Source organism: Rhinolophus sinicus, chromosome 17 (genome assembly GCF_057876585.1).
Source record: "Rhinolophus sinicus isolate RSI-liver-muscle chromosome 17, RSI-T2T, whole genome shotgun sequence".
NCBI classification, from domain to species: Eukaryota; Metazoa; Chordata; class Mammalia; order Chiroptera; family Rhinolophidae; genus Rhinolophus; species Rhinolophus sinicus.
In genome coordinates, this window is record NC_142517.1 from 112,862,361 (window position 1) to 112,888,570 (window position 26,210).

Consider the following 26,210-nt stretch of genomic DNA (forward strand, 5'->3'; position numbering starts at 1 on the left):
CCAGCAATTCCACTCCTAAGAATATACCCAAGAGAAATAAAAACAGATGTCCACACAGAAACTTCTACATAAATGTTCGTAGTAACATTACTGATAATAGCCAAAAGGTAGAAACAACTTAAGTGTCCATCAACTGACAAGTGGATAAACAACGTGGTATTCACACAATAGAATATTATTTACCATAAAAAGGAATGAAATATTGATACATGCTACAACATGAGTAAACCTTGAAAACATTAAGTAAAAGAAGCGGGTCACAAAAAACCACATATTAAATAGTTCCATTCACATGGAATGTCCAGTACAGGGATGGGGAAGGGGAGGAGGCAATAAGGAACTAACAGTTAAAGGGTTTCTTTTTAAAATGATGAAAATATTCTAAATTAACTATGGTGATGGTTACACTACTGTGATTATACTAAAGACCACTGAATTAATTGCACACTTTAAATGGGGTAACTGTATGGGTATGAAAATCCATCTTAATAAAGCTGTTCAAAAAAAGACGAGATATTTTTAAAGATCAGAGTTAATACCAAAAAAAAAAAAAAAAAAAAATCCATGGCGAACAAAATTAAAATTTTAAACACAGGATATTACTGATTTTTCCTTTTGCCTCAGGCTGCTATATGGAACAGCACAGCACTGTTATTGATCCCAACTTTATTTCAATATTTTGTTCATCATATTTTTTGCATTAATTTTGAGTTTTATATTATCTTGACTTTTCTCAAAACTTAAAAAGAAAAAAAATGAAGCCAATAGAGAAGCTATTAGAAATAGGCATTAAACCAGCCCATCAATGACAGAAAGAACAAAATTCCTAGACAGAATGATCTAGAGACCCCATACCATGTTTATGTTATAATAAACTCTCATTTTCTTAAGGCTTGCTGTCATGTCAGAAATTATTTATAGACGTGTACAATTATTTTAAGGAAAAAGTTGTTTCTCAATGACAAAAACGTCTTTATTAGAAGTGGTTTAAAAACCTGCAAAAATTACCAGTCTCCAAAATTTTATAAGCATTTCCTATACTGACCACTGTCTTAATGACTGTGTGTGGCTGTGTGGATTCCGGAGAGATCTAAACAAATGCATGAAGAGTGGATACTGTAGGTGAAAAGAAAAACAACAAAAAACAAAACAGCCGAACTCTAAAATGCACATGGAAAAACTTTTTTTTTTTTGTCAGTATTTGGAAAATCCTGTTATGAGTACCATCTTAAGGTCGGCAAAACTGTGGGTCCTCTCAAGATGCCCTTGTCCTAATCCCTGGCACCTGAGAATATAAGGGACTGTGCTGCTGGAATTAAGGATCTTATGTCGGGAGATTATCCTGGATTACCTGAGTAGGCCCAATATAATTACAAGGTCCTTATAGGAGGGAGGCAGGAGGGTCAGAATAAGAGACTGAGTTGTGATGACAGAAGCAGAGGTCAGGAAGAGATCTGAAGATACTCTACTGCTGATTTGAGAGGAGAGGAAGGGGCCACAGCTATGGAATGCAAGTGGCCTAGAGCTGGAGGAGGCAAGGAAACAAAACTCTCCCCTGGAGAAGGAACACAACTCCAGTGACACCTGGATTTTAACTCAGTGAGACCCATTAGGACTTCTGACCTGCAGAATTAATTGTAAGATAATAAATCTTTGTTGTTTTAAACCACTAAATTTGTGTCAAGTTCTTAAGGCAGCAATAGGAAATTAAAACACATCTTTTAGGTTTGGGGTCTGTACTATGACTGCTCCATTTAATGTAACTGTATTCTTTTAACATCCCATTAGCTTCTAAAAAACAATCCAAAATTTCTCTTCAGAAGCCATTTTAAACAGGTAAAGAATATCAATACAGAACTTAGCACTTAATAAGGGTGCAATTGGCACACTCAAACTACTAGTAGTTTAGCAAATTAGAATAACCTTTCTGGAGGGGAATATCTATGAAAAGCCTTAAAATAGCTTAGTCTCTTTATTATGGTTAATTCTCCTGGTAGATTTCTAAGCAAGCAAAAAACAAGGACAAATGTTTACGTACAAAAATGGTCATGGCCATTTATAATAGCTAAACAGCCTAAATGTCAAAAATCAGGAAATTGTTGAATAAGTAACAGTGTATATTATGAAATACTGCGCAACCATTAAAAATTATGCTGAAATCTTTAATAACATAAGGATATACTGAAGGTATAATCCTAAGTGGAGATACAAATATTACATAGATACAAAATAACATAGTAAAATGTCAAGTAACTTAAAATACATGCATACATTGTATCCATGAGGGAGAATAAAAATGCAGGAGAAATAATATCAAAAAGTTAACAGTCATTTCTGTGATAGAAGTGTGGTGATTTTAATTTTCTTCTTTAAACTTTTTTATAATTTCCAAATTTCAACCACATACACGTTTATTTAGAATCCATCTCATTACAAACAAGTAGGTGAGTGCACTGAAAGGTAAGCCTATATTATGTTTACAACTGAAAGAGGCCACAAGTCAAGTTCCTGATGTTGTTTTCCAAAGTAGAAACTTAAGATATTACACACTAAATATACCACAACAATGTTTACATTATCAAGTAATATGTTAATTAGAATTTAATCTGAATGTTTAAGAGTCTACAAAAAACTGAATGACATACTAAAAGCTAACTAAGCCTTTCTTCCAATCCACTCAGCAATCTGATCACACCTCCCCATGACTCAGTCCACTCCAGCCACACGGCTCCTGGATGTTCCTTGGCGACCTCAAGCACACTCCCACCTTGGTCTTTGCCTAGAATGTTCTTCCCCTACATAGCCCTGTGCCTACTGCCTCACCCTCCTCACCGCTTGATTCAAGTGTCACTTTCTTAATGAGACCTACGGGTACCTCCCTACTTATCACCAAAACCTATCCTCATCTTGGCATCCTTCACTCTGTTCTCACTTTCTCCTTTCTCCACAGCATTTATCATTCTAACAAACTCAACAATTTTTTAAAGTGTATATTGTTTAAAAAAAAAAGTGTAATTTTTAAAAGTGTATATCCCTCTACTGGATAATAAATTCAAGAAGTGAAGGATTAGGGTGGCTGTGGGACCTCATTTATTCCCTAATATGTGAAAAGAGCCTGACACAACAGGAGCTCAATAAATATTTGTTGGATATATGAATATACTAATAACATGTGAAAGGACAGTCAATAATACAATCTCTATCAATTGCATCTACTACTTAAAAATTGGACAATTTTCTGTGCAAAATATATGGCATATCAAGTTCCTAAAAGAAAACTTGGCCATCTTTATCATTCCTATGTTTCAGTCTGTTTACCAATAACTCATAGCTGACTTATTGAACAATTTTGTTAACATTGGGCAGTACAGACTATATAATCAGGAAAACATTATTAAATAGTTTTACAAATGTCATGTATTAGGACAAATATGTTGAAATGCTGTATATAAGATCCAATACTACTCTGTATTACTAAGCAAAAACATCTTTTAAAATCACATGTGTTCTGCTTATATACATTGGAACAGTTCAGAAAGCCAAATTCTGATGTAATTTTTGACAGCCGATAACCCTCATAACTTTCTATTTCAATTGGAATTTCTCCAGTTTGAAGTAGATGCTCACTGCCCCAGTAAGACATCATTTTGAGAATGGGAAGCATAATCAAATATCAAAGGCCATTTTCTGAACCAATAAGCTGTCAAAAACTGCCTAATATCTGAAATGGGACCCAATCAGAACTTATTTCCCTATGATTTCATAAGTAACCAGACTATCCCTATTTATTAATTTTGAAAGCAGTTTTCTATAAAATCACAATCCTTTACTCACAGGGTTTGAAGTGTAACCCTGTGACAAGGTGTCTACAACCCCTAAATAAAACAGGTCTCACAGAATGCAAGGGAAAGCTTCCCCGACGGTGTTTAGCCAATACCTCTGAGTGACGTTCTACACTTCCAGTGTCTGATCCAGAGTGCTGCTCATTTACATCATCCTCAACGTCTGACCCTGAATCCCGTTCATCCTGCACTGGGGTAGCGCCACCATCATCTGCTTAAAAATAAAACAAAGACCCACTTAAGGTGTAAGATGGATGACATCTACAGCTGAAATGAACACAATGAATCAAGAATAATGCGAGAGCAAAGGTTACCACTGATGAAGCATGACTGACAATGCTAATGCTGTAAACAAGACAATAGTACAACACTCATATAAATAACTACAATCAGAACATGTATTGTCACATATGGCAGCAAAAATACACCATAATATGTGAAACTTAAGAAACATCACTTAAGAACCAAGTCAACAACCTCTAAATAGTGTGCGCTGTAAACTATTTCATCTTTCTTAAAAACTACTATTCTCTCCACAGCATTTACTTACCACCTTCTAATGTATTACATGATTTGTCAAGTTATTTTGTTTAATGTGGTTCTTTCCTCACTTGAATGAAAGTGCCAAAAGAGCAGGGATTTTGGTTCACTACCGAATCCCTGGAGCCTGGAACACTGCCTGGTACATGATGTACAATATTTCTTTATGAATGAAAAGCACAAGGAACTCCAGCTCAGAAACATTGTACTCTCCTTTAACATATACTATCACCAAGTGGTAAAGATGAATTGCTACCTCACTTTAACCAATACTTTAAAAATATAAAGTAAAAATGTATTGCGGGAATTTAAGACTGCTGGGGGATATGGGAAGAGTTGGTTAGAAGTTTCAAAAAATAAACAATTTTTAAAAAATGAAGCCGTCAACTATGGAAAACTAAAAAGTTGCATAAAAGTGGACTCACTATCATACTAAAGAGCTACTCTACTTAAAGAGTAAAGAATATAGTCATAATAAAAACAGTAATTTTGAAATTTAACAATTATGCTGCAAGAGTATAGGAGAGAAAAGGGCACATAAAGGGCTAAAATCCGGTCTTAGCATAATAGAATGCCAATTTACAGAATGCCTAAAAATGATGCAACAAGAGATAGTATCAATTAGGAACAGGGAGATAAGTATCAAAAAAAGAGCTAAAAGAATACAAAGTTAGGGAACTACTATTTTTCCATGTCTCTTAGCACTTAATTTTTGTATATGTATTACATATAATTACTTATTTAAGAAATAATTTTAAAACACAAATGAACTGAAACATTATTTTGAAAACATCAGTAAAATATTTTAAGCCAAACAACAGCACATGCTCGGAAAAGTGTTTGCAGTCACACTATTATTCCCTGTCATACATAAAGTGAACTTAAAATAGAAAAGCGGTTCACGTTTAGACAATCACTTAAGCACTTTTGACAGAGAATACCCAGAGGAACTAGGACACCCTGCGAGAGCGAACATAACGTTTTTCTGTCCTCCACTAGGTCCTGCCTTACTCTCTTCGCGTCTATGGAGCCTAGCACAATGTTAGCAGTGGGGTCCACTAAGTGTTTACTGAATAAACAGGTTAAGAAAGGCGACTAAACTTCTGTGAGGAGAAAGAGGAAAGATCTCAAGGTGAAGGAAAGGCACAAAAATCACCAGGAAGTGCCAGAGGTACACGCCTTACGCTAAAATTTTACACAACTTAAATAAGGGTCCTCCTACCTTCTCTTCACTGGGAAACCAGTTTTGCGAGATTAAACTAGCCCTAACTCAGAGTGAAAAGTCTCGGTAAGATCCCGCACCCAGCTCCCACCTCCACCGAAGAGTTCCCTGGGATTCTCGAAAAACACTCTCAACTCCTGAAAAAAATCTATCTGGTAACAAGAGACCTTCCCTAGAACTCTGCACACAGTAAACGCTTAATATATGGAAATGGCTTCCCAATTTCAACAAAAACCTTCACCGATTCTGAATCCCCCTCCCTAAGGTTCCAACGTCGGGGCCCGCAGCGGGTCAGAGAGCTCCCTGCGCTCCGATTCAGTCACGTTGGGCCCAGTACCGGAGGGAAGGTCGCCAGGGCCTCCCTCCCTTCCCCCGCGAGGGTGCGAGGTCGGCCCCGCCGGGTAACCGCTCCGCCCCCCAGCCGCGTACCGCAACTCCCTGCCCCACCTGACTGGTCGCCGCCGTAATATTCCAAGTCCATGGCAGGTGGGCTCTCGGCGGGGAGTGTCCGCACCCCGCGCCGCCCTCGTCACCTCTTTCCCGGCGGCGTAATCCGGCCCGATGCTCAGAGGCTCCCTCCAGACTACAGGGTTGGAGGGTGCGGAGAGTACAAAAGCAGCACCGTGCTTCGGCAGTACGGGCAGAGGGGGCCGTACCCGTTAGGCGGGCAGGTGTGCTGGTAGGCGCTCCACTTCCCAGAAGCACCTCTGGAGCCAAAATGGCGTCGGCCCTCGACCCTCAGAGGTACGCAGTGCGCAGGCGCCGTCGTCTGTCAACCGACCAATGAGAAGACACAGCGGTAAGGACGCACGACCTGACCAGCAAGGGGACCATTGGGAAAATTGAGCGGGATCTCCGACTTAAGTTCAGTACCTTCCTTTGGAGTAGCCTGCTCCTCTCCCCATGGAGGTAATAATGTTACTTTATTGGTTCTGTGTCCGCGCCTTGTTTGAGGAACTTCTGAGTTACTCTTCCGAAAAATGAAGACCCTCTAAAATTAATTTTCCATCTTTCCACCAATTAACTATTGTTCCCAAGATGCATCGAGGCGCTTGATTCCCGCCCTTAGTGCGGAGAGGAAGTGGCGCATTGCTCTCTGGTACTTGTAGTTCGAGGGCTATAGAGCTGTAAAGCGTTACTGACATGATTAAAAGGGCCTCCTTACAAGGTGTTTTTCTTTTTACCTTGTTTCAGTTAGCGACTTAATTGCCATCTTAAGAAGCCATTTGGTCAACAGTAGGAAGAACGGGTTTTTGTTTCCAGAAAGGTCTGCTGATTAAAGGAGGGTGACATTGTTGAACGTTACTTAAGTCCTGTGCTCCTGAGATACTTTCTTGGCTATATTGTGGTCACTCATTTGTACTTTGAGGACAATAATGTTGCAAAGATTTTGTAGGGGGTCAGATGGGCACTTGTCTTATTAGGAAAACTGCTTCATGGACTGTGCAGATGTCTGACCACTGTAGATGTACACCTGAAGCTGAATAATATTAAATGTCAACTAGAATTTTATATATATATATATATATATATGATGTGGAGTACAGCATAGGTAATAGAGTCAATGGAACTGTAACAGCTATATAGGATACCAGAGGTGTAGTAGATTGGGGGAGAGGTGTTATCAGTTTGTGAGGGGTGTAAATGTCTAGCTATTATATTGTTTTATACACCTGAAACTAATTTTAAAAAATATTTGTTTAAACTGTAAAATAAGAATAAATCATTCTTTAGTAATAAATCACAGTTCTCCAATAAGCAAGAAAAAAAAAAAAGAAAGAAACCTCCTGACTTATCAGTGTTTCAGGAAAGGCTCACTGTGAAGAACTACCCTTCTCCCTATGACTTAAATAAAACTCACTCTTCACTCTTCATGACTCACATGAGACTTGCAGGTGACCCTCTTGTTTACCTGTGACAAGGTCAAAATACCTTTCCTTTTTGTTCCTAAGGGCAGACTCAGACCCCCCCCCCACACACACACACAAAACATCTGCTCTTTGTCTAATGAATGATTAGCCGAGACTAGAACTCTGTGCTCCCCTGAAACTAGCTAGACACAGAAATAAACATTTCTGTTCACGTGACTGACAAATTTCTAATTGCAAATCAATCTCAACTATAAGTCGTCCCATCTTCCTCTCTATGAAAGTCTAAGGCAAAACCACCCTGCCTAGACACTCTGATATTCATATCTGGGGGTCCTCTGTTGCAATATCCGGAATAAAATCCATTTCCTTGCTTGTTCATTTTTTGTCTTGTACAAAAAAGAGAATGCTTTTGCCTTTTAATTGGAGAAAGGACAGTGGAAGTATGAGCAAAGATTCCCCCGGAGGTGTAGACTTGCAGAAATAGGGCCCTTTGTTAGTTGACAAAGCATACATCTTGGACTGAACTTCTAGGCTCGTCTAGCCTGCTCTAAGGCCTCATTTGGTGCCTGGAATGTCTACTTCCTACCCTGTAGTTGAGAGATGTGGATTCTTTAATGCCAGCTCTTTTATAAATTCTCAGAGTGCTCTTAGTCAAGCCACATCCCAGCTTTGATAATCCTTCTTGTTAGCCAGTCAGAATATGCTGGCAGAGCATAGTTCTAGGCTCCAGAAAAGGCCATGGGAAGGGAAGAGAGAGGGGGTGGTTTCTTTCTGGAAATAGTCTGTTGGGACAGAGGCAGGAGTGCAGTTTCCAGGCTCTCGGCTTCATGTGGAAAGGTGCTCATTCGGGTAGTAAATGGCCATCAACTGTGATTGAATGGCCATCAGCGGTGGCTAGTTGGCCGTCAGCTGTAACCAGTGAGCCATTGGCCATTAATATAACTGCTGTGGCTACACTAACAGAAAATGGGGGCTAGCAAGAAGATGGTGGCTGGGCTGGTAAGTGCGGACTGCAGTTAGCACAGCGGAGTGTGGGTTGCAGATTGCAGAGAAGTGGATGGCAGGTTGCAGATATTGTGGCTCCTGCTTCCTGTGTCTCCAACCCAGCCGCCAGCGAGACTACAGTGGTGTGACTCCCCTATCTATGGCTCTGTGGGTGTTCCTTTTTGGCCTCACCATGTTCTGTGTTCTTATGTGGGGAGCAGGACCAGAGACCCTGCAGGCCACCCCGCATGACAAATGGCGCAGCGAGCAGGGTGTGGTGTCGGCCGAAACTCTCCAGAATGTACTGGAGCAGTTTATAGGTATAAAAGCTCAGTTTTGTAAGCAGGGTGTGGTGCCGGCCAAAACCTACCGAAGCATGGTGGAGCGGTTTGTGCATGTGAGAGCCCAGCTTCGGGAGGCCCATGAGGAGCGACACCGGGAACAGGAGGCGCGGTCTGCCTGGGAGACTCAAGCCTCCAGCTGGCACACCGCCCTGTTGGCCATGAATGGCGTTGCCTTCATTTTGGTGATCTGCTGCGGCCTTAGGATCCGAAGGTTGTGGACATCGTACATGGAGGCCTCCACCCACTCAGACACCTGCCATGGTGAGCAAGATTCCGACCAGGTAGGAATGGAGTCTGACTCTGGGCAGGAGGACGTGTGGCCCCCACACAGTGTGTGGTGTCCGGTGGCCACTGTTCTCAGGAGTTGGACCCCCAAGGAGGGGTGGGAGGACATGGACGGCTCTCCGGCCAGTGTGGAGAGGACCCTGCAGGCTCTGGCTGAGCGGTTGCCGGAGGAGGAGAAGGCTACAGCCGGCCGCGTGGGCTGGATGTTCCTCACGGCTTTGAGTCTCAACATGGAAAATGGGCTTAATGCAAGGGCCCAGGTGCCTGACCAGGTGTCCCGGTTGGAGGCACTGGAAGCCTGGGTCCACCTGTTAGAACAGGGGCCGCACAGTGGAGACTCTGAGGCAAAGGCAGAGGAAGCAAGTGGAGACAATGTAGCTCCCAACCCCCAAGCCCGGCCAATCTTGAAGCAAAGGGTAAAACGTGAGCAACCTTTGGGCCCTGGGTCGTTGCTGCCAGCAACCCAGCTGTGACTGAGTTCACGACCTACACCCCTTATACTCCCACTGAATTGCAGGAGCTGGGGAGGCGGTACAGACAGCGCCCTGGAGAGCCAGTCTCAGCTTGGCTACTACGTTTATGGGATGAGGGAGCAGACAGCATTCTCTGCTCCCCAGGCGAGATGGAAAAGCTAGCCTTTGTGACAGTGCATCCGTCCCTGTGACAAAGGTTACAGAACTACCATAGGTTGGCTCAAAAGCAGGGCAACCATTCTCTAATGGCGTGGCTCACGGCTGCGGTACGCACCGTATGGGGACAGGCTGGTGAGCTGCCAGACACTGTGAGTCAATGGCAGTCATATATGGAACTTACTCAAATCATCCGTGAAATGGGTATGAGACATGCTATTTTTAACCTTAACATGCAGGGGCCGGATGACGAGCTTTTTTCAGCCAGCATGAGAGATCTGGTTTTGGGTACTGCACCTGCGAGTGCTTTTGGATCCTTGGTTGCTATTCTTACACCCTATGTAGGCAACGGATCCATGAAGTTACAACTGCCATGGCCACCCTAGGGGATGTTGAAAGCCGGAGGTGAAGGAAGTTAAGACAGGAGGTCCGTGCAGGTGAGACCTGGAAGCCCAAACCAAAGGTAAAGGGGCGAGGTCGCGGGCCTCAGAGAGTAACACGTGCACAAATGTGGCGTGATTTCGTGGCAGCAGGGGTCGATCGGAAGAAAATAGACTGACAACCCAATGCACTCCTGCTGGAACTTTGGAAACAGTTGCATCTGGAACAGCAATTCCGAAGAAGCATAAAGGAGGAGTCTGGGAAAGCGCGACACGTGTCCCTCCAGGACTTCATGCGGCCACTTGAGGCCGACTCCTTTCAGCTTGATTAGGGGTGGGGCCAAGGTACCCGGTCAGAGGGGACGAGCAGGGACCGGAGGCCCCACGTGGAACTGTCCATACATTGGTCCCCTTCGAATGTGCAGAGGGTTTTGGCTCTAGTTGACACTGGCGCAGACTGCAGTCTTGTTTATGGGAACCCAGAACTGTTTCCTGGACCAGCAGTCTGCATTGATGGCTACGGGGGAAAAACTGTGACTGTGAAAGCCGTTTCCTTACCATTGGGTATAGGAAGGCTTCCTCCTCGTACCTACAAGGTTTATGTCTCCCCCGTTCCGGAGTATATTCTAGGGGTGGACGTGCTACATGGCCTCAGCTTACAGACGTCGGTAGGAGAGTTCCGTCTCCGGATCTGGGTGGTGAAAGCGGTGACACGCGGGCATGCTCACCACCCTCCTCAAGTGTTGCCACAGCCCTGGCGCGTGGTTACAGTGCGACAGTACCGCCTGCCAGGAGGGCAAGAGGAGACTGGTGGTACCCTAAGAAGCCCAGAAGGACTGGTGGTGCCCTGAGAAACCCTGGCTGTGCCCAGAGAGCCTGGCTGTGTCCAGGATATTGCATTCACCTCCAGGCCCCTCGCAGAAGACGCTTGTTGCGTAGATTGTGAGGCGAGACCCTGTAGGGGTGGAGTGTGGGGGCAGAGCCAGGAGTGCAGTTTTCAGGCTCTTGGCTTCATGTGGAAGGTGCTCATTCGGGTAGTAAATGGCCATCAACTGTGATTGGATGGCCATCAGCTGTGGCTAGTTGGCCGTCAGCTGTAACCAGTGAGCCATTGGCCACTGATATAACTGCCGTGGCTACGCTAACAGAAAATGGTGGCTAGAAAGAAGATGGTGGCTGGGCTGGCAAGCGCGGACTGCAGTTAGCACGGCGGAGTGCGGGCTGCAGATTGCAGAGAAGTGGACGGCAGGTTTCAGATAGTGTGGCTCCTGCCTCCTGTGTCTCCAACCCAGCCGCCAGCGAGACTACAGTGGTGTGACTCCCCTACCTATGGCTCCGTGGGTGTTCCTTTTTAGCCTCACCATGTCCTGCGTTCTTATGTGGGGAGCGGGACCAGGGACCCTGCATGACACCCTGTATGACATAGTCATTGTCTTATAAGAGAGTTCATGGGCATTCCTTCCCCTGTATAATGGAAACAGCTTTGAAATCCAAGTCTGCCCCTTCCACTGTGGGATTGATATCTTCTGAGGCTGTTGTGAGAATCAGAAGAACAATGAATTAACAGGAACTGAAACTAAAGGTACAAAATTTAAATATTTACTTCCCTCCATTTGATAGAAGAGATCCTAGGATCTAAGCTCTTTTCTAAAGAGAGTGGGTGAGATTGTACTGTGTAAATAAGGCAAGGTGAACAGGGCAGAAGTCTAGGGAGGGTTCAGTGAAAGGGAACCCAGGACAAATCCTGCTGATAAAGATCTTCGAATTTCACCAGAGGTATAAGACCAATGGCCATGAAAGTGATTGGGATAAATACTGCAATTACAAGTGGATAATTAGTGAATTTTAACATAAAGATTCTAACTGTCCTGGTGGTTTGGAGAATGGAGCGGTAGAAGCAGACTGAGCACAGCAATGTGCTGAGCTCCAGCAGTCTGCAAAGAAGTTTTTGTAAAAAGGAAGCCAAAAATTTAGTTCGTGAGACAGGACTCACCTTTTGAAATAGAGTTTTAGTTAAAGCAATGTGCTTGTCAGTGCAAACACAGTTCCAGGAGCTTTCCCCAGAGCCCCTTTACACCCGCTGGCTGTCCCTGAGTGCCCTAATAGAGAAACGCTGGAGCAGCACAGATGTGCCTTTCTGAGTCCTGGCTGCCTTGCATTTTGAGGATTGCTGTCTCTCCAATCCCTATGGCCCTCCCCGGCTCCAGCAAAGTTGATCCATGCTGGTGATGGTGGAGAGGCACCCAGAAGGGAGGCTGTTTTTCCCACCAAGGATACTAAAGCCAGAGAAGAAGGCAAGGAAGAGGTGAACTTGGAGAAGTCCAGTACTCTCTTCCCTTTGACTGATTTCCAGAGACATTGATTTCCTTAAGGGAATGCAAGATTTATTTGGCCAGCTTTTTGAGACACTGTAACTTGTTGAACACATCGGGGAGTGAGATGTCACACAATACAAGAAGTAGCCTGGCACCGGCAGAGCTGCAGACCAGGGGCTGAGAGCCCGGGGTTCCAGGCCAGACTCCAGGCATATTGTGCTTGGTGAGCCGGAACAAGCTACCAGCCTTCTCAGAGTCTCAGTTTCTCCATTTGTCAGAGTTGAATCAGAAGATTTCAAGGCCCCTTAGTTTCATTATTCTACGTAAGAGAAGCCTGGTTTCCAAGCCCAAACTTCTTTCTTGTGCTTGAGCCACTAGGGGGCCCTGCCGATCAAGAAACAAATGAAACAAGTGCCTTCTAAGCCTACTTCCTTGGCTGTGCACATTCCCACTCATCCCAGCCTCACAACTCACTAGGACTCATGGAAGATTTGTTTGCAATACTGAAAACTGGGATTCACTTGAAAGTCCATCATACACATATGTGTAGTCCATTATAACAATAGTGTGTAGTGAATCACTAAGCATCAGTACCATAGCACCCCATGCAGCCACTAATACAATTGAAGTGGATCTTTAGCTCACACATGGAAGGATGTCCAAAATAATTATATTAAGTGAAAAAAGTCATAGAATACAGTAAATGGCAAACTTTATTTATGTGAACACCAAAAACAGTGAACAAAAACCCAAACTGAAAATTCCTTAGTAAGTATGGAGGGAAAATAACTTTTGAAAAGCCATAGAAGACTGACAAATTTGACTACATAAAAATAAAAACAAACAAAAAAAGTATACATAGAAGAAACAATACACTATTAGCAAAATCAAAAGATAAATGATTAGGAAATTAAAATTTTTTCAACTCATAGACCAAGGAAAATCTGATCTCCCTAATGAATAAAGAGCCCCTAGAATTCAATAAGACCAGTAATTCAATAGAAAAATGGGCAAAGGATATGACAATTCACAGAAAATGAACTATTAATGGCTCTAAGATACATGAAAATATATTAACCCTAAAATAAGATAAAAACAAAATCATATTGAGATACTATTTTTCACTTCCCAGATTGCAAAAATCTGATAACATTCCATTAGTGAGGCCATGGAGAAAACGACCCTCTCATAAGTCGCTGGTGGGAATATATTAGTACAGACAACCCTCTGCAGAAAGCAATTAGGAAATATTTATAAAAATTACAAATGCATATGCCCTTTGACCCAGCAATTTCACGTCAGAAAATGTATCCTACAATTATACTTCACCATGTATGAATGACATATCTGTAAAATTATTCATTGCAGCACTATTTTCAAAATATTGGAAATAACCTAAATGTCCAAACAGGAATGATCACAAAATTATGACATATCTGTACAGTACAATGTTATGTAGCCATAACAAAAAATGAGGAAACCCTCTTACATACTGACATAACAAGATTCCTGGCTAGATTCAGTGAAAAATGAAAAATGCAGAACAATATTAGAGTACGCCATATTTTCTGAAAAGGTAGGATAACATAGTTCTTTTTGCTTGTATTTTAATTTTATTACATATTTTAAATTTTTGAAAATTGTATAAGAAAGAAAATATTTGTTGTCTGTTGGGGGAAAGGGAGGATGGGGAAGAGGGTGGAAATAAACCTTTAATTTTTTTTTATAACACGTGATAATACTCTTGCTCTGCATGATAATTTCTATTCGATTCTATTTAATTTTGTTGTGGCATATCAAATGAACTTCACAGCCCACTAATAGGTTATAGCCCATAATTTGAAAACTGGGAGTGCCAGTCTGCAGTTGCCAGTGGTGTGGAAGCTTGGAGCAATTTGCCATGACCAGGATCCCTTTCCAGGCCCAACGATCTGGGCAGAGATGTCTTTGTGGGCTCTGGTCTCACCTTGTATAGAAACCATAGATGTGTGCCCTGCGCTAAGCAAAGCCCCACTTCAATGCATAATTTAGTGTGTGTGTGAGTAATTATTCAGTTTACAAAAGGATTATTTGTTTTAGTTTTGTTTTGTGGTGAGCTCCATATCACTGGAAGTATGCAAACAGAGACTGCTGATGTGTCATGAAGGGATTCAGCTTTGGAAACATGGTTGAACCAGGTGACCTTCACAGCCCTTATTTTTTAAACTATTTTTTTATTTTGGTAAAATATATCTGACATAAAACTTGTCATTTTAGCCATTTAAAGTGTACAATTCAGTGGCATTAATTATATTCACAGTGTTATGCAACCATCACAACTACCTATTTCTAAAATTTTTGATCACCCCAAACAGAAACTCTGAACCCATTAAGCATTAACTCCCATTTTTCCTTCCCCACAGTGCCTGGTAACTGCTAATCTACTTTCTTTTTCAATGAATTTGCCTGTTCTAGATATTCCATATAAACTGAATAACATATTTGTTATTATTGTGACTGGCTTATTTCACTTAGCATATTTTCAAGGTTCATCCACGTGTCAAGACTTCATTTTTTTTTAAATTGGTAAATAATATTCCATTGTATGTTATACCACATTTTGTTTATTCATTCTTCTGTTGATGGATACTTGAATAGTTTCCACTTTTTGGCTACAGTGAATTACTGCTATGACAGCAAAGTTACAAGATACAAAATGAAACACAAAAGTTAGTTTTATTTCTATATACCAGTAATGAAAAAATCTAAAAAGAAAATTAAAAAAACAATTCCATTTATAATAGCATCAAAAAGAATAAAATACTTAGGAATAAGTTTAACCAAGGAAGTGTAAGACTTTGTGCACCAAAAACTACAAAACATTGTTAAGAACAATTAAAAAAGACATAAATAAATGAAAAGGTATCTCATATTTATGGACTGGAAGACTTAATATTGTTAACATGATAATACTACCCCAAATGATTTACAGATTCAGTGCAATCCCTATCAAAATGCCAATGGCATATTTTTACAGAAATGGAAAACCCTATCCTAAAATTCATATGGAATTTCGAGGGGCTCCTGAAGAGTCAAAACAATATTGAATTAGAACAAAGTTGGAGGACTCATACTTTCTGATTTAAAATTTTACTGCAAAGCAACATTAATCAAAACAGTGTGACATTGGCATAAGGACAAACATATAGACCAATCAAATAGAATTGAGAGTCCAGAAATAAACCCTCACATCTATGATCAACTGATTTTTGACAAAGCCACAAAGACCATTCAATGGGTAAAGAACAATCTTTTCAACAAATGGTGCCAAGAAACCTGGATATCCACATACAAAAAAATGAAGTTGGACCCTTATCTTACACCATACACAAAAATTAACTCAAAATGGATCAATGACCTAAATGTAAGAGCTAAAACTATAAAACTTTTAGAAGAAAACACAGAAGCAAATCTACATAACCTTGGATTTAGTGATGGTTTCTTAAATATGACACCAAAAGCGTAGACAACAAAAGAAAAAGTAGATGTCATTCAAACTAAAAACTTCTATGCATCAAAAGATCACTATCAAGAGAATGAAAAGACAACACACAAAATGGGAGAACATTAAACCCTTATCATATATCTGATATCTAGACTATATCTAGACTATATGAAGAATTCCTACAACTCAGTAACAATAGGACAAACAACCCAACTCAAAAATGGGTAAGGGACTTGAATAGACAATTTCTCCAAAGAAGATACACAAGTGGCCAATACGAATGTGAAAAGATGCTCAGCATCATTAGTCACAAGAAAAATGCAAATCAAAACCACAATGAGATACTACGTCACACCAACTAGAATGGCCATAATAAAAATAATAAAAACAAGTGTTGGTGACGATGTAGAGAAATTAAATCTTCATACTGTTGCTGGTGGGAATGTAAAGTTGTGCAGCCACTGTGAAAAAGTTTGGCTGTTCCTCAAAAGGTTAAACATAGGATTACCACATGACCCAACAGCTCTACTCCTTTGTATAGAGTCCAAAGAATTGAAAAGAAGGCATCAAATGGATTCTTTGTTTTTTAATTTTGCAATCATTTTAGAGTTACAGAAAATTTGCAAAAACAGTATAGTTTCCATATACCCCTCATCCAGTTTCTCCTATGAATATCGCACATTACCATTTGTCATTACATTTGTCAAATCCAAGAAACCAACACTGGTACATACTATTCACAGAAATCTAGACTTAATTTAGATTTCAACAGTTTTTCTGCTATATCCTCCCAGAACACCATCCCGACAACACACAGCATTTTTATCCTCATGTCTCCTTAGTTTCCTCTTGTCCTCTTGTCTCAAACTTCCCTTGTTTTTCATGATCTTGATAGTTCTGAGGAATCCTGGTCAGATACTTTGTCCCTCAACTTGGTTTGCCTGCCATTTTTCTAATGATTAGACTAGGGTTATGGGTTTGGGGGAAGAATACCACACAGGTGAAATACCCTTCTCAACATAACATATGAATGTGACATCACAGGAAGTGTTAAACTTGATCACTTGATATGTTAGTCTGCTTGGGCTGCCATAACAAATACCATAGACTGTGCAGCTTAAACAACAGGGATTTATTTTTTCACAGTCCTGGAAGCTCGAAGTCCAAGATCAATGTGGCATCAAGGCTGGTTTCTCCTAAGGGTTTTTTTTCCTGGTTTGTAGAATGGCTACCTTCTCCCCTTTTCTTCACATGGTCCTTCCTCTGTGCATGTCTGTGTCCTAATCTCTTCTTATAAGGACATCTGTCGGATTAGAGTAGGGCCCACTCTAATGACCTCATTTAACCTAAACTTCCTCTTTAAAGGCCCTAACCCCAAATACAGTACATTCTGAGGGACTAGGGGATAGGGCTTCAACATACAAATTTTGGGGGACACAATTCAGCTCATAACACTTGGTTAGGGAAGTGTCATCTAGGTTCTAGGCTTTTCCAATGTAAAGTTACTATTTTTCTTTTTCCACACTTTATTCTTTAGAAGTGAGTCACTAAATCCAGCCCATAAGGGGAAAGTGTGGCATTCTTGGATCAAAAACAAACAAGCAAACAGAGGATTCCCTGGCACATTCTTTCCATTAATCCTGTGTGTGTGCAGGCACTGAGGTGTGGGGTCTGTATGAGCCTCCCTGCACCCTGAAACCCTGAATGACTTACTGCAGAGCAGAGGTTCAGTAGGTACGCACTGAGCATGTGACTTAGTGACCCAGCCAGTGAGGAAGCCCTGCAATGGGCCACCTCGAGTCCCCGCACTTCCTTTTCACTCCAATTGTCTATTTGCAGACAGTTCATGTCTTTGGGTTTCAGTTTAATGGGAGATACAAAGCTGGGAAGATAATGATATTAAGAGCAGATTTAGGAGAAGGGACTAGGGGTTGTAATCTCTAGTTTCAGAGACTATACAGGAAAAAAAAGTTGCTTATTTCAAAACCAGTTTAAAGCAGCAGTGAGTTTTCAGGGACTGTTTGACACTTTTCCCAGGGCTCTGGATGGTAAATACATACCGGCACTGAGAAAAAATTCTGCCCAGCCCTGCCCAGCCCTGCCCTGCCCTGCCCAGCCCTGCTTGCACAATTTACTTCCAGCTGGCCTCCAGTTCCTTCAGTGAGCAGGTATAGGTGACAGCTTCCCTGATCCTGGCCAGCTTCAGATACCAGGACAGACGGGAAGCACACTGCTGCTCCCTGCCCAACAGGGGCTGCAATTTCACGGGACATACAGCTCGTATTCCTGGAACAATTATAGTTAAGATGGTATAATTACCGGAAGCTCATTCATTACTCAGGTTTATTGGTTTGGATCCTGGTTCTGTCACTTTCTAGCTGTGTGACCTTGGGCAAGTTACTTAACCTGTCAGTGCTTCAACGTCCTCATCTATAATAATGCAGTAGTATTGATCTCATAGCATTGTCGTGAGGACTAAATGTGTTTATATATAAATAATGAGTGCTGGGACATAATATATATGACAGTCATTATCATTATTATCAGGCACTGTGAAAATACAAAAAAATCTAACATGATTCTTGCCTTGAGAAGCTTACAATCCTTCAGGAAGTCCTACTCTGGAAAAAATACATGCTGAGAGGTAAATGATGTGATTTGAGTAACAAGTGCCATAGGAATGAAAAGGAGAGTGAGACTACAGTGAAGGCAGCAGTAGGGCCAACTTCCTGGGAGAGGAGTGTTTGAGCTGGTACTTGGAAGACAAAAGGCAATTGTGATGGGAGAGGCGTCATGTTTTAATCACGCTAGGTTAACTATTATAACAACACAACACATTTTAGTGTCTTGACACAAGAAAGTTTATTTCTTGCTCTTGTAAATGGGCGGTGGGATCAGTGGTGGGGTGTAGGTGGTACACTGTCCCCTGGAGTTTTATTCAGGAATGCCGGCCCTTTCCATATTGTGGGTCCGCCATCCCCTAGGGCGACAGAATCCACTGCTGGGTGCTGTGCATGCCACCAGCAGAAGGGAGGAGAGAGACAGTGCAGGATTGCACAGGAGGTTATAATGGGCCCAGCCTGCACGTGGAACTTACTACTATTCTTGTTGGGGAGGAACAAACTTCCCTCTACCCTCAAGGTTCTTCTTGCTGGTCTAATAATCAAATAGACATGAGATAGATTAGCAGGAGAAAATAACCAAATTTACTACATGCATATGTATGGGAACCCTGCATACATGAGAGAATCAGAGACCATATAGGCAGGAGAGGTTCAGAGAAAGAAAGGGAGATTGAGGTATAGAAGACGTCCTGACCTAGGGATGAGGTGAGGTGCCTTGGGGGCTTCAAAGGTCATGCATGATGATAACAAGAGCAGACCTTTAGTAAATAGAAGTGTGCCCTGCCCTGTAGACAGGTCAAAAGAAATTACCTCTGATACTCTCTTATGGGCAAGGCCTCTAATTCAAATTCTTCCAGGTGGTTAAGGGGGGTGGGGTTTGCAGAAGTTTCTCTCGAGCCTGCAGATCAAAACAATGTGTACATTACAGAGGCACATCTTTGGGTGGCTCGTTCTGGACTCCACCCCCTCATTCCATGCCCACTCCTAACTATAAATGAGGCTGGAAAGAATGCCCCAGTTGTGGGACCAAAAAGAACAGGAAACTGACCTTGGTGCTCACAGAGCATCCCAGCCAGAGGTAAGAAACCCATCCGAGTGCTTCTGTTCCCAGAAACGAAGCTCTTAGCAGTGTACTTTCACCCTCAACCTCTCCCAAGCACTAAGAGAGTACCATTATCACCATTACAATCAGAACCATCAGCATCTTCTACCTGCTTTGCTGAGTTTGTCACAGAATCAAGTTTTGCTTTCCCCTCCCACTACCTCAGTCTCACCAGGACAATCAGATTAGTCACCAGGGTGCCATCGGCCCTGGTCATGGGCAGAGGCCCCTCTTTATGACTAGTGGTCTAGGTTTACAATGCTAGGGCCCAAGGCTGAGATTTATTCAGTGATTGCCCATAGCTCTTCAGAGAGGAGAAAGTGATTCTTACATTTTATGCCCTTACTTTGCCCCTCCTGCTGTCTTGGACAAAGCTCTGTATGGGTTTCTCAGAGGGCTTATGGTGATAAAGCACAATCAGAAATGAGTCATTTTCTGCTGGACTTAGATGGCCTTCCTGACCCTTCAGGACTTTGGAGCCAAGCTCCACCCAGCCTGACGATGACTATGGCACAGTAGCTGCTCCGGGGGATGAAGTACCGGGCTGGGATGGCACGGTCCTTTCCTAGGTGTGTCAGAACCAAGACCATCTGGAAGTACTAATCCAATAGCCCCTTCCCTGCACCTCCCATATTTTTGAAGCCATATCTTCCTGCCATTCAAGGAGGCAAAGGAGGACATCCCTTTTTGGCCCTTGCTGGCTTCCTCTTTCTCCAGCCTCAGTTACACCTGGACCTATGAGGTGTACATTGGTTCTCAGCCTGGGGTGATCTTATCTCCCAGGAGACATTTAGCAATATTTGGAAACATTTTGATTGCGTTATTGGAGGAGTACATTGAGGAGGTAGAGGCCGTGGATGCTGCTAAACATCCTATGATGAACAGGACAACTCCTCCCAACCCCTCAGCAAAGAATAATCTAGTCCAAAATATCAACAGTGCCAAGATTGAGAAACCCTACTTCTTTCCAGATACCCCTCTGCCTTCACACTGGAGACCACGGAAATGGAAGGGAAAGGGCTTTCAGACCCTGGGCTGGGGTGAGCAAGTTGGGGAAGGGTCCCCCCTGAAAATCTCTAACGTTAGGATGTTAGGTGTGGGGGGATGGGGTCCAGGTTGCTTTGAGGGTTGGTGTGGTGCAACACAGCACAATGATCACCAGCCGTGGGGACTGATGGACCTTGAGTTAAATATTGCCCCCCATTTTTAGCTGTGTGATCTAAGCAAGTGTCATAACCTCTTTGGTTTTCACTTCTTAATGTGAAATGAGGATAACACCCCTAATTTGTAGGGTTTTGATGAGGGTTGAATGAGATGGCATGTACAAAGAGCCCATCACATTGAAGGCTCTCATTAAATCCTAGTCCTCTTTGAAACTGAGAATTCTAAAACTGTAAATAGTAGCTCGGTGAAAGAGATCCATGCTGGCTGCTGTACTATTTTATAGTGTTAATGGGTAACTTGGCAGCTGTAGGCTAGATGGGAAGATAAGGGCCACTAGGAAGCAAGGAAATTCAGGTTGCTCTATGAATTCAGAGCTCAAAGGAAATGCTCACTATGCTCTGTTTCAGTTGCTATGACAATGCCAAAATGGGCTCCATCGTTGGACAAGAGTGGAATGAAACATATGTTGTTCCATGGAGGCATATTGTTTGTGTTCAGAAACATATTTTTAAAGATTAGCAGAATATTCACATCTAGAGGAAAATTGTGGAGGTCGCATTAGGCTGTGGGAGAGCCAAGTTTGGTCACAGTTGGTGACAGGGAGGAGCCTATGCTGCCTGCCCCTAGCCCCTCTTCTTGGTTTTCATGGCTTGGGGAACCTCAGCCTCTCTTGGACTCCAGGAGAACTGCCCCACCGGATGTCTCCCTCTGAGCCACCACCAGCTCAGGTCCTTGCAATTACATGTGCACCTTTTGATGGGAGGAAGGACTTAATGTACCACTTAGGAAGGGTTAGGGACAAAATGTTCCTGACCCTTGTTTCAATAAGTCCCCCTCTCGAATATTGTTGTAATGACGTAGTGCAAACAAAGCTGTGAGCACGTGTTGTTCACTGCCATGTTGTGTGTGACAGCAAAGGGTTGGATGCCTCATGATATCCATGGATAGTCACACAAGTGAAGGAGTGATTGTGGGAAGGACTATCGCACTTTCTTTAGAGATGGCGGTTAAAGTTCGGTACAGTGTAAGAAGATTCTTTATAATATAATGTCAGATGTAAAAAGAAGCAGGAGACTCTATTAAATTTTGTTTCTATTAAATTTTGCCTAAGACAAGCTCTGGAGAGAGGCCTGTTATACATCGCTTGTCCCACACAGATATGCTGTCCCAGTCTTCCCCACCTCCCTCCCCCCGCCCTCCACAGGAGCAGTGGCAGAGGGCTGTAGGGGACCCAGCTGGTACCCAGAGTCTCAGGGTAAGAGGCTCACCATTTCTACAGCTGCCAGGAGCATCAGTGCCAATCCCATGGGCGTGAAATGGCATCTTTCTAAACCAGAGAAACCACGTGCTATGTGAAGCTCCAAAAAGCAAATGTTGGCCCAGGAACTGGTGGGATTTTAGGGGTTAGGAGGCTAGTTGGAGCTGGAGTAGAACTTGAGCACAGTGCTCCTGGTGGGGAGCAGGTAGGGCTGGAGGAAAGGCTCGGGCACAGCTCCTTTCAAATGCATTGCCCTTCATTTAGTCAACTCCCAACTGCTTCTCTTCTTTGTCATGGCTGGTTGCTTGTAAGAAACTGAAACTCCTTCACCTGTCTCAACAAAACGAGCAGAAGGAAGCTGGCAATGCCACAGCGCCCCTCCTCACCCACCCCCAGCAGGCATAGGCCTCTGGTTCTCTCCAGGGCTCCACCTCTGCGGTTCTTCTCTCTCTCCCACCAGCGCTTGGTTGCTGTCCCCAAAAGAGGCCCAAGGTCAGGGGTGCCACCTTGCTGTGGCCTCAACTCTATCTAAAAACGAAAGCTAGCTCCCGCACCTCTGCCTGCAGTTCCCAAGTCTCTCCCACGTCCTGGGAAAGGGAAGGAACCTGCCTGGCCATCTGCAGGACCACTGAGGCCTCTCTTCCCCAAGAAAAGGGCTGCAGCGAGCAGGTGTCTTCACAGCCCTTACAGTCACATTTGCACTGACTACCTGTACCCTGAAGTCTGGCCTCTCTCAGGGCACATTGCTCAATGCCCTTTCCCTCAGAAGGGCCTGTATGTGCCTCACAGTGAAAATGTCCACTTCATCCAAGTCTCAGTGCAAGCTGGCACCCATGCTCCCAGGGATCCCACTGGGAACCCTGTTGCCTGGTAGTCTCTAGCTCTGTGATAAGGCATCCTGACTTCCCCAGACGTCTCCTGCATGTGTGCCTCAAGTGAGGACACGGGGGCTTGAGAGCAGAGCTTCTTCTGGTGGCTTCCTTACAGTCCTCATGACACCTAGGAAGACGCTGAGCTCCCTGGATGATTTGCTGATTGTCACCAGGGACTTTGCTGATGCCAGCAGCAATAGCTATGTGAGTGCAAACTCTGATGGCGTTTGGGGACTCTGCCGAAGAGGCCAGGGTTAAAGATTAGAGCACTGTGAGGCTCTGCTCGCTGGGGCTGCAGGGGACTCATGGGAGTGGATGTGCCGGGAGCCCAAGGACAAAGTCCTGTAATAAATTACGTTTGTCCCGAGTGCTCCTCGGCCATTTCCTCCTGGGGCCCTTCCGCCTCTCCCTCCCCTCCCTTACTCCCTCAAGTACCCTGAGCCCTGGCCTTGCCTCACATCCTGCTCTTTTACAGTACCTAGGGGAGAGGAGAAGCGAGTCAGCCAGACCCCAGTACTAACAAGGTAAGGGAGCGCCTGGGGGCTTCTCTGCCTGTCAGATGCACCAGGCCTACAGGTCCACCTCCTGACAGCTAGGAGGACAGAAGGAGTGGGTCACCTCTCTGGAGGAGGGTCGCTGGGCAAGTGGAGGGTTGGGAGACACAGATGCAGGGAAGTGCTGCAGAGTTCAGCTGGAGATAAGGTGGGACAGTCCTGCGAAGGAGAGGCTAGAGATTCCCTTTAGGAGCCTGGAAACCAAAAACCCCAGGCCAGCGTCTCGGCCCCTCAGGCTGAGGGCCAGCCTGACAGCAAGGAGGAGGGCAGAGAAACTGTCCTGGTCTTCTGCTGCAGGAAGACAGACTCAGGGCAGAAGGCGATGGCAGGTGCCCGGGCTTCCCCAGGCCCAGCAGCCTCCTCAGCGCAGGAGGGCCTTGCGGTCGATCAGGGCCGGGAGGCTAGCCCAGGTGCCACAGGCGGGCACCTGGCAGACGCCACTGACGGGCACCTGGCAGACGCCGGCAGCCACATGTGTATACTCTCAGCTCAGTGGTCTTATTGCCTCCGTTTCACAGACAAGGAGCCTGAGGACCATGGAAGTTGAGGTGCCCACAGGAAGGAGCAGAGCTGGGGCTCCACTCTAAAGCCCAGGCTTCTCTGAGTCACATGCATGCCTTCCTGGACAATTGCAATGATTGACTTAGTCACCCTTGGAAGGCCTGAGCCCCAGGGTGGAGCAGGACCCTGCCTACCTGTTCTCAAAGCCTCTTCTGGGTGGGCTTTGCTTGTTGGGGAAAGGGGTGACTGAGGGGAGGGTGCCAATGCAGGCTCTCAGAGCTGCCTCACCCGATGTCAGCATGTGGGTATCTGTCCTGGTCCTCAAGGAGGAAAGCTGAGACAGGGACATTGGGAGGCACTGGCCAAAGTCGGGCTCCTGGCAGCTGTGGGACCCCATCCCAAATCTCCTCAGTGGGTGTGTTCCCTGCAACTAGACCTCTTCGTCAGGTTCCATTCTGTAACTCTGGACTTGAATTTTATTCTAACCCATACAACTCCTGAACTCGAAGAAAATAAACGCTGTGTGTGGCTCTCTGGACCTGGAGCACACCGCCAATGGACCACTCAGTCCCCCACACTCCCAGCAGGAGGCTTTTCCCATCTCCTGACCCGCTGGATGCCTGTTGGCTGGCCCTGGGCCTCCTCCTGGAGTACCTACTCCCTGTTTGTCCGTCTTGGGCCCTGCTGCACCCTCGTGGGAGGGGGGACTCTGGGGAGAAGTGACAGTAGGGACAGACATTTCCCAGGTACCTAGATGCATTTGCATAACTCCATGCTTTTCATCTCTTATGAAGGCTCTTCCTTCCCTTCTCACTCAGTCCATATAACAAGCCATTTGGGGAGGAAGAACAGTGCAGTTTTTACTGAGGAGGACACTGAGATGAAGTAGGGTAAAGTGCTTTGCCCAGGGCCGCTAGGCTCTGAGCACGTGAAGGTGGGAGCTGATCTCCTCAGGAGCTCTCTCTCTGTTTTTATTACGCCCACCCAGGGCATGGCCCAGAACAGGCTCTCAGCACATCGATGTTCAGGGAAGGATTGGAGTAGTTTGTAGCAGAAGTGAAGCTAGGAATGAAGTCAAGGTTCTAATCCAGGGCCATTTGTTTTATTATTTTTTAAGATTTGTATTAAAATATACCTAACATGCAATATTATATTAGTTTCAGGTGTAAGCTATAGCTATTCAACATTTATATTTCTAAAGAAATGATCACCATAATTCCAGCAACCATGTAACAGCCTCTGCCTGCAGTTCCCAAGTCTTGTTTTTCATCACTTTTTGAATATTTCCTGCCAATCCCTTCTGGCCTGCAAAGTTTCTGTTGAATCAGCTGAGAGTCTTATGGGAGTTTCCTTGTAGGTAACTAACTGCTTTTCTCTTGCTGCTTTTAGGATTCTTTCTTTGTCTTTAACCTTTGGCATTTTAATTATGACGTGTCTTGGTATGGGCCTCTTTGGGTTCATCTTGTTTGGGACTCTCTGCCCTTCCTGGGCTAATATATCAATTTCCTTCACCAGGTTAGGGAAGTTTTCCATCGATATTTCTTCAAATAGGTTTTCAATTCCTTGCTGTCTCTTTTCTCCTTCTGGTACCCCTATAATGCAAATGATGGTACGCTTGATGTTGTCCCAGAGACCCCTTAAACTATGCTCATTTTTTTGGATTCTTTTTTTTTTTCTGTTTGATTGGGTGTTTTCTGCTACCTTATCTTCTAAATCGCAGAATTAGTCCTCTGCTTTATCTAATCTGCTGTTGATTCCTTGTAATGTATTCTTCATTTCAGTTATTACATTCTCTATTTCTGATTGGTTCTTTTTTTATGTTTTCTATTTCCATTTTTATGATTCCTATCTCTTTGTTGGAGTTCTCCCTGAGATCACTGGGCATCCTTATAACCAGTGTTTTGAACTATAGTAGATTGGTTGTCTCCATTTTGTGTCATTCTTTTTTTGGAGCTTTGTTCTGTTCTTTTATTTGGGACATGTTTCTTGTCTCCCCATGTTGGCTGCCTCTCTGTTTATTTCTATGTATTAAGTAGGGATGCTATACCTCCCAGTCTTAGCAGAGTGGCCTTATGTAGTAGGTGACCTGTGGGGCCCAGTGGCACAGTCTCCCTGGTCACCTGAGCCAGGTGCTCCACATGTTGCTTGTGTGGGTTGTGTATGTCTTCCTGTTGTAGTTGAGCCTTGGTTGCTGTGTGCACATCAATAGGAGGGATTTACCCTCAGGCTGATTGGTGGT

The 26,210-nt window shown here is 43.9% G+C and overlaps 2 protein-coding genes across 9 annotated transcripts in view; one reads left to right on the plus strand and one right to left on the minus strand.

Annotated features, from left to right (window-relative positions):
- Positions 1–6,349, minus strand: part of IWS1 (interacts with SUPT6H, CTD assembly factor 1) — a 64,900-nt gene extending 58,551 nt beyond the window's left edge. For 3 of the 6 annotated variants that reach the window (XR_016019828.1, XR_012497198.2, XM_019717985.3), the window contains exons 1-2: positions 6,052–6,316; positions 3,938–4,056 (exon numbers count right to left, since the gene is read on the minus strand). Coding sequence is in view for 4 of the 6 variants with exons in the window: in XM_019717985.3 (XP_019573544.3) it covers positions 3,938–4,056; positions 6,052–6,085 (153 nt within the window). In the remaining 2 variants the exon portion in view is untranslated. Of the gene's footprint in view, positions 1–3,937; positions 4,057–6,051 lie in introns of all 6 variants that reach the window. The other 3 variants (XM_074334569.2, XM_019717984.3, XM_019717983.3) reach the window with 2 other exon arrangements.
- A 58-nt stretch (positions 6,350–6,407) lies between these two features.
- MYO7B (myosin VIIB) overlaps positions 6,408–26,210 on the plus strand; it is a 138,540-nt gene continuing 118,737 nt past the window's right edge. The window contains exon 1 of one of the 3 annotated variants that reach the window (XM_074334550.2): positions 6,408–6,513. In XM_074334550.2, coding sequence (XP_074190651.2) covers positions 6,508–6,513 — 6 coding nt within the window. In that variant the 5' untranslated portion in view covers positions 6,408–6,507. Of the gene's footprint in view, positions 6,514–23,287; positions 23,441–26,210 lie in introns of those variants that run through there. The other 2 variants (XM_088794524.1, XM_088794525.1) reach the window with 2 other exon arrangements.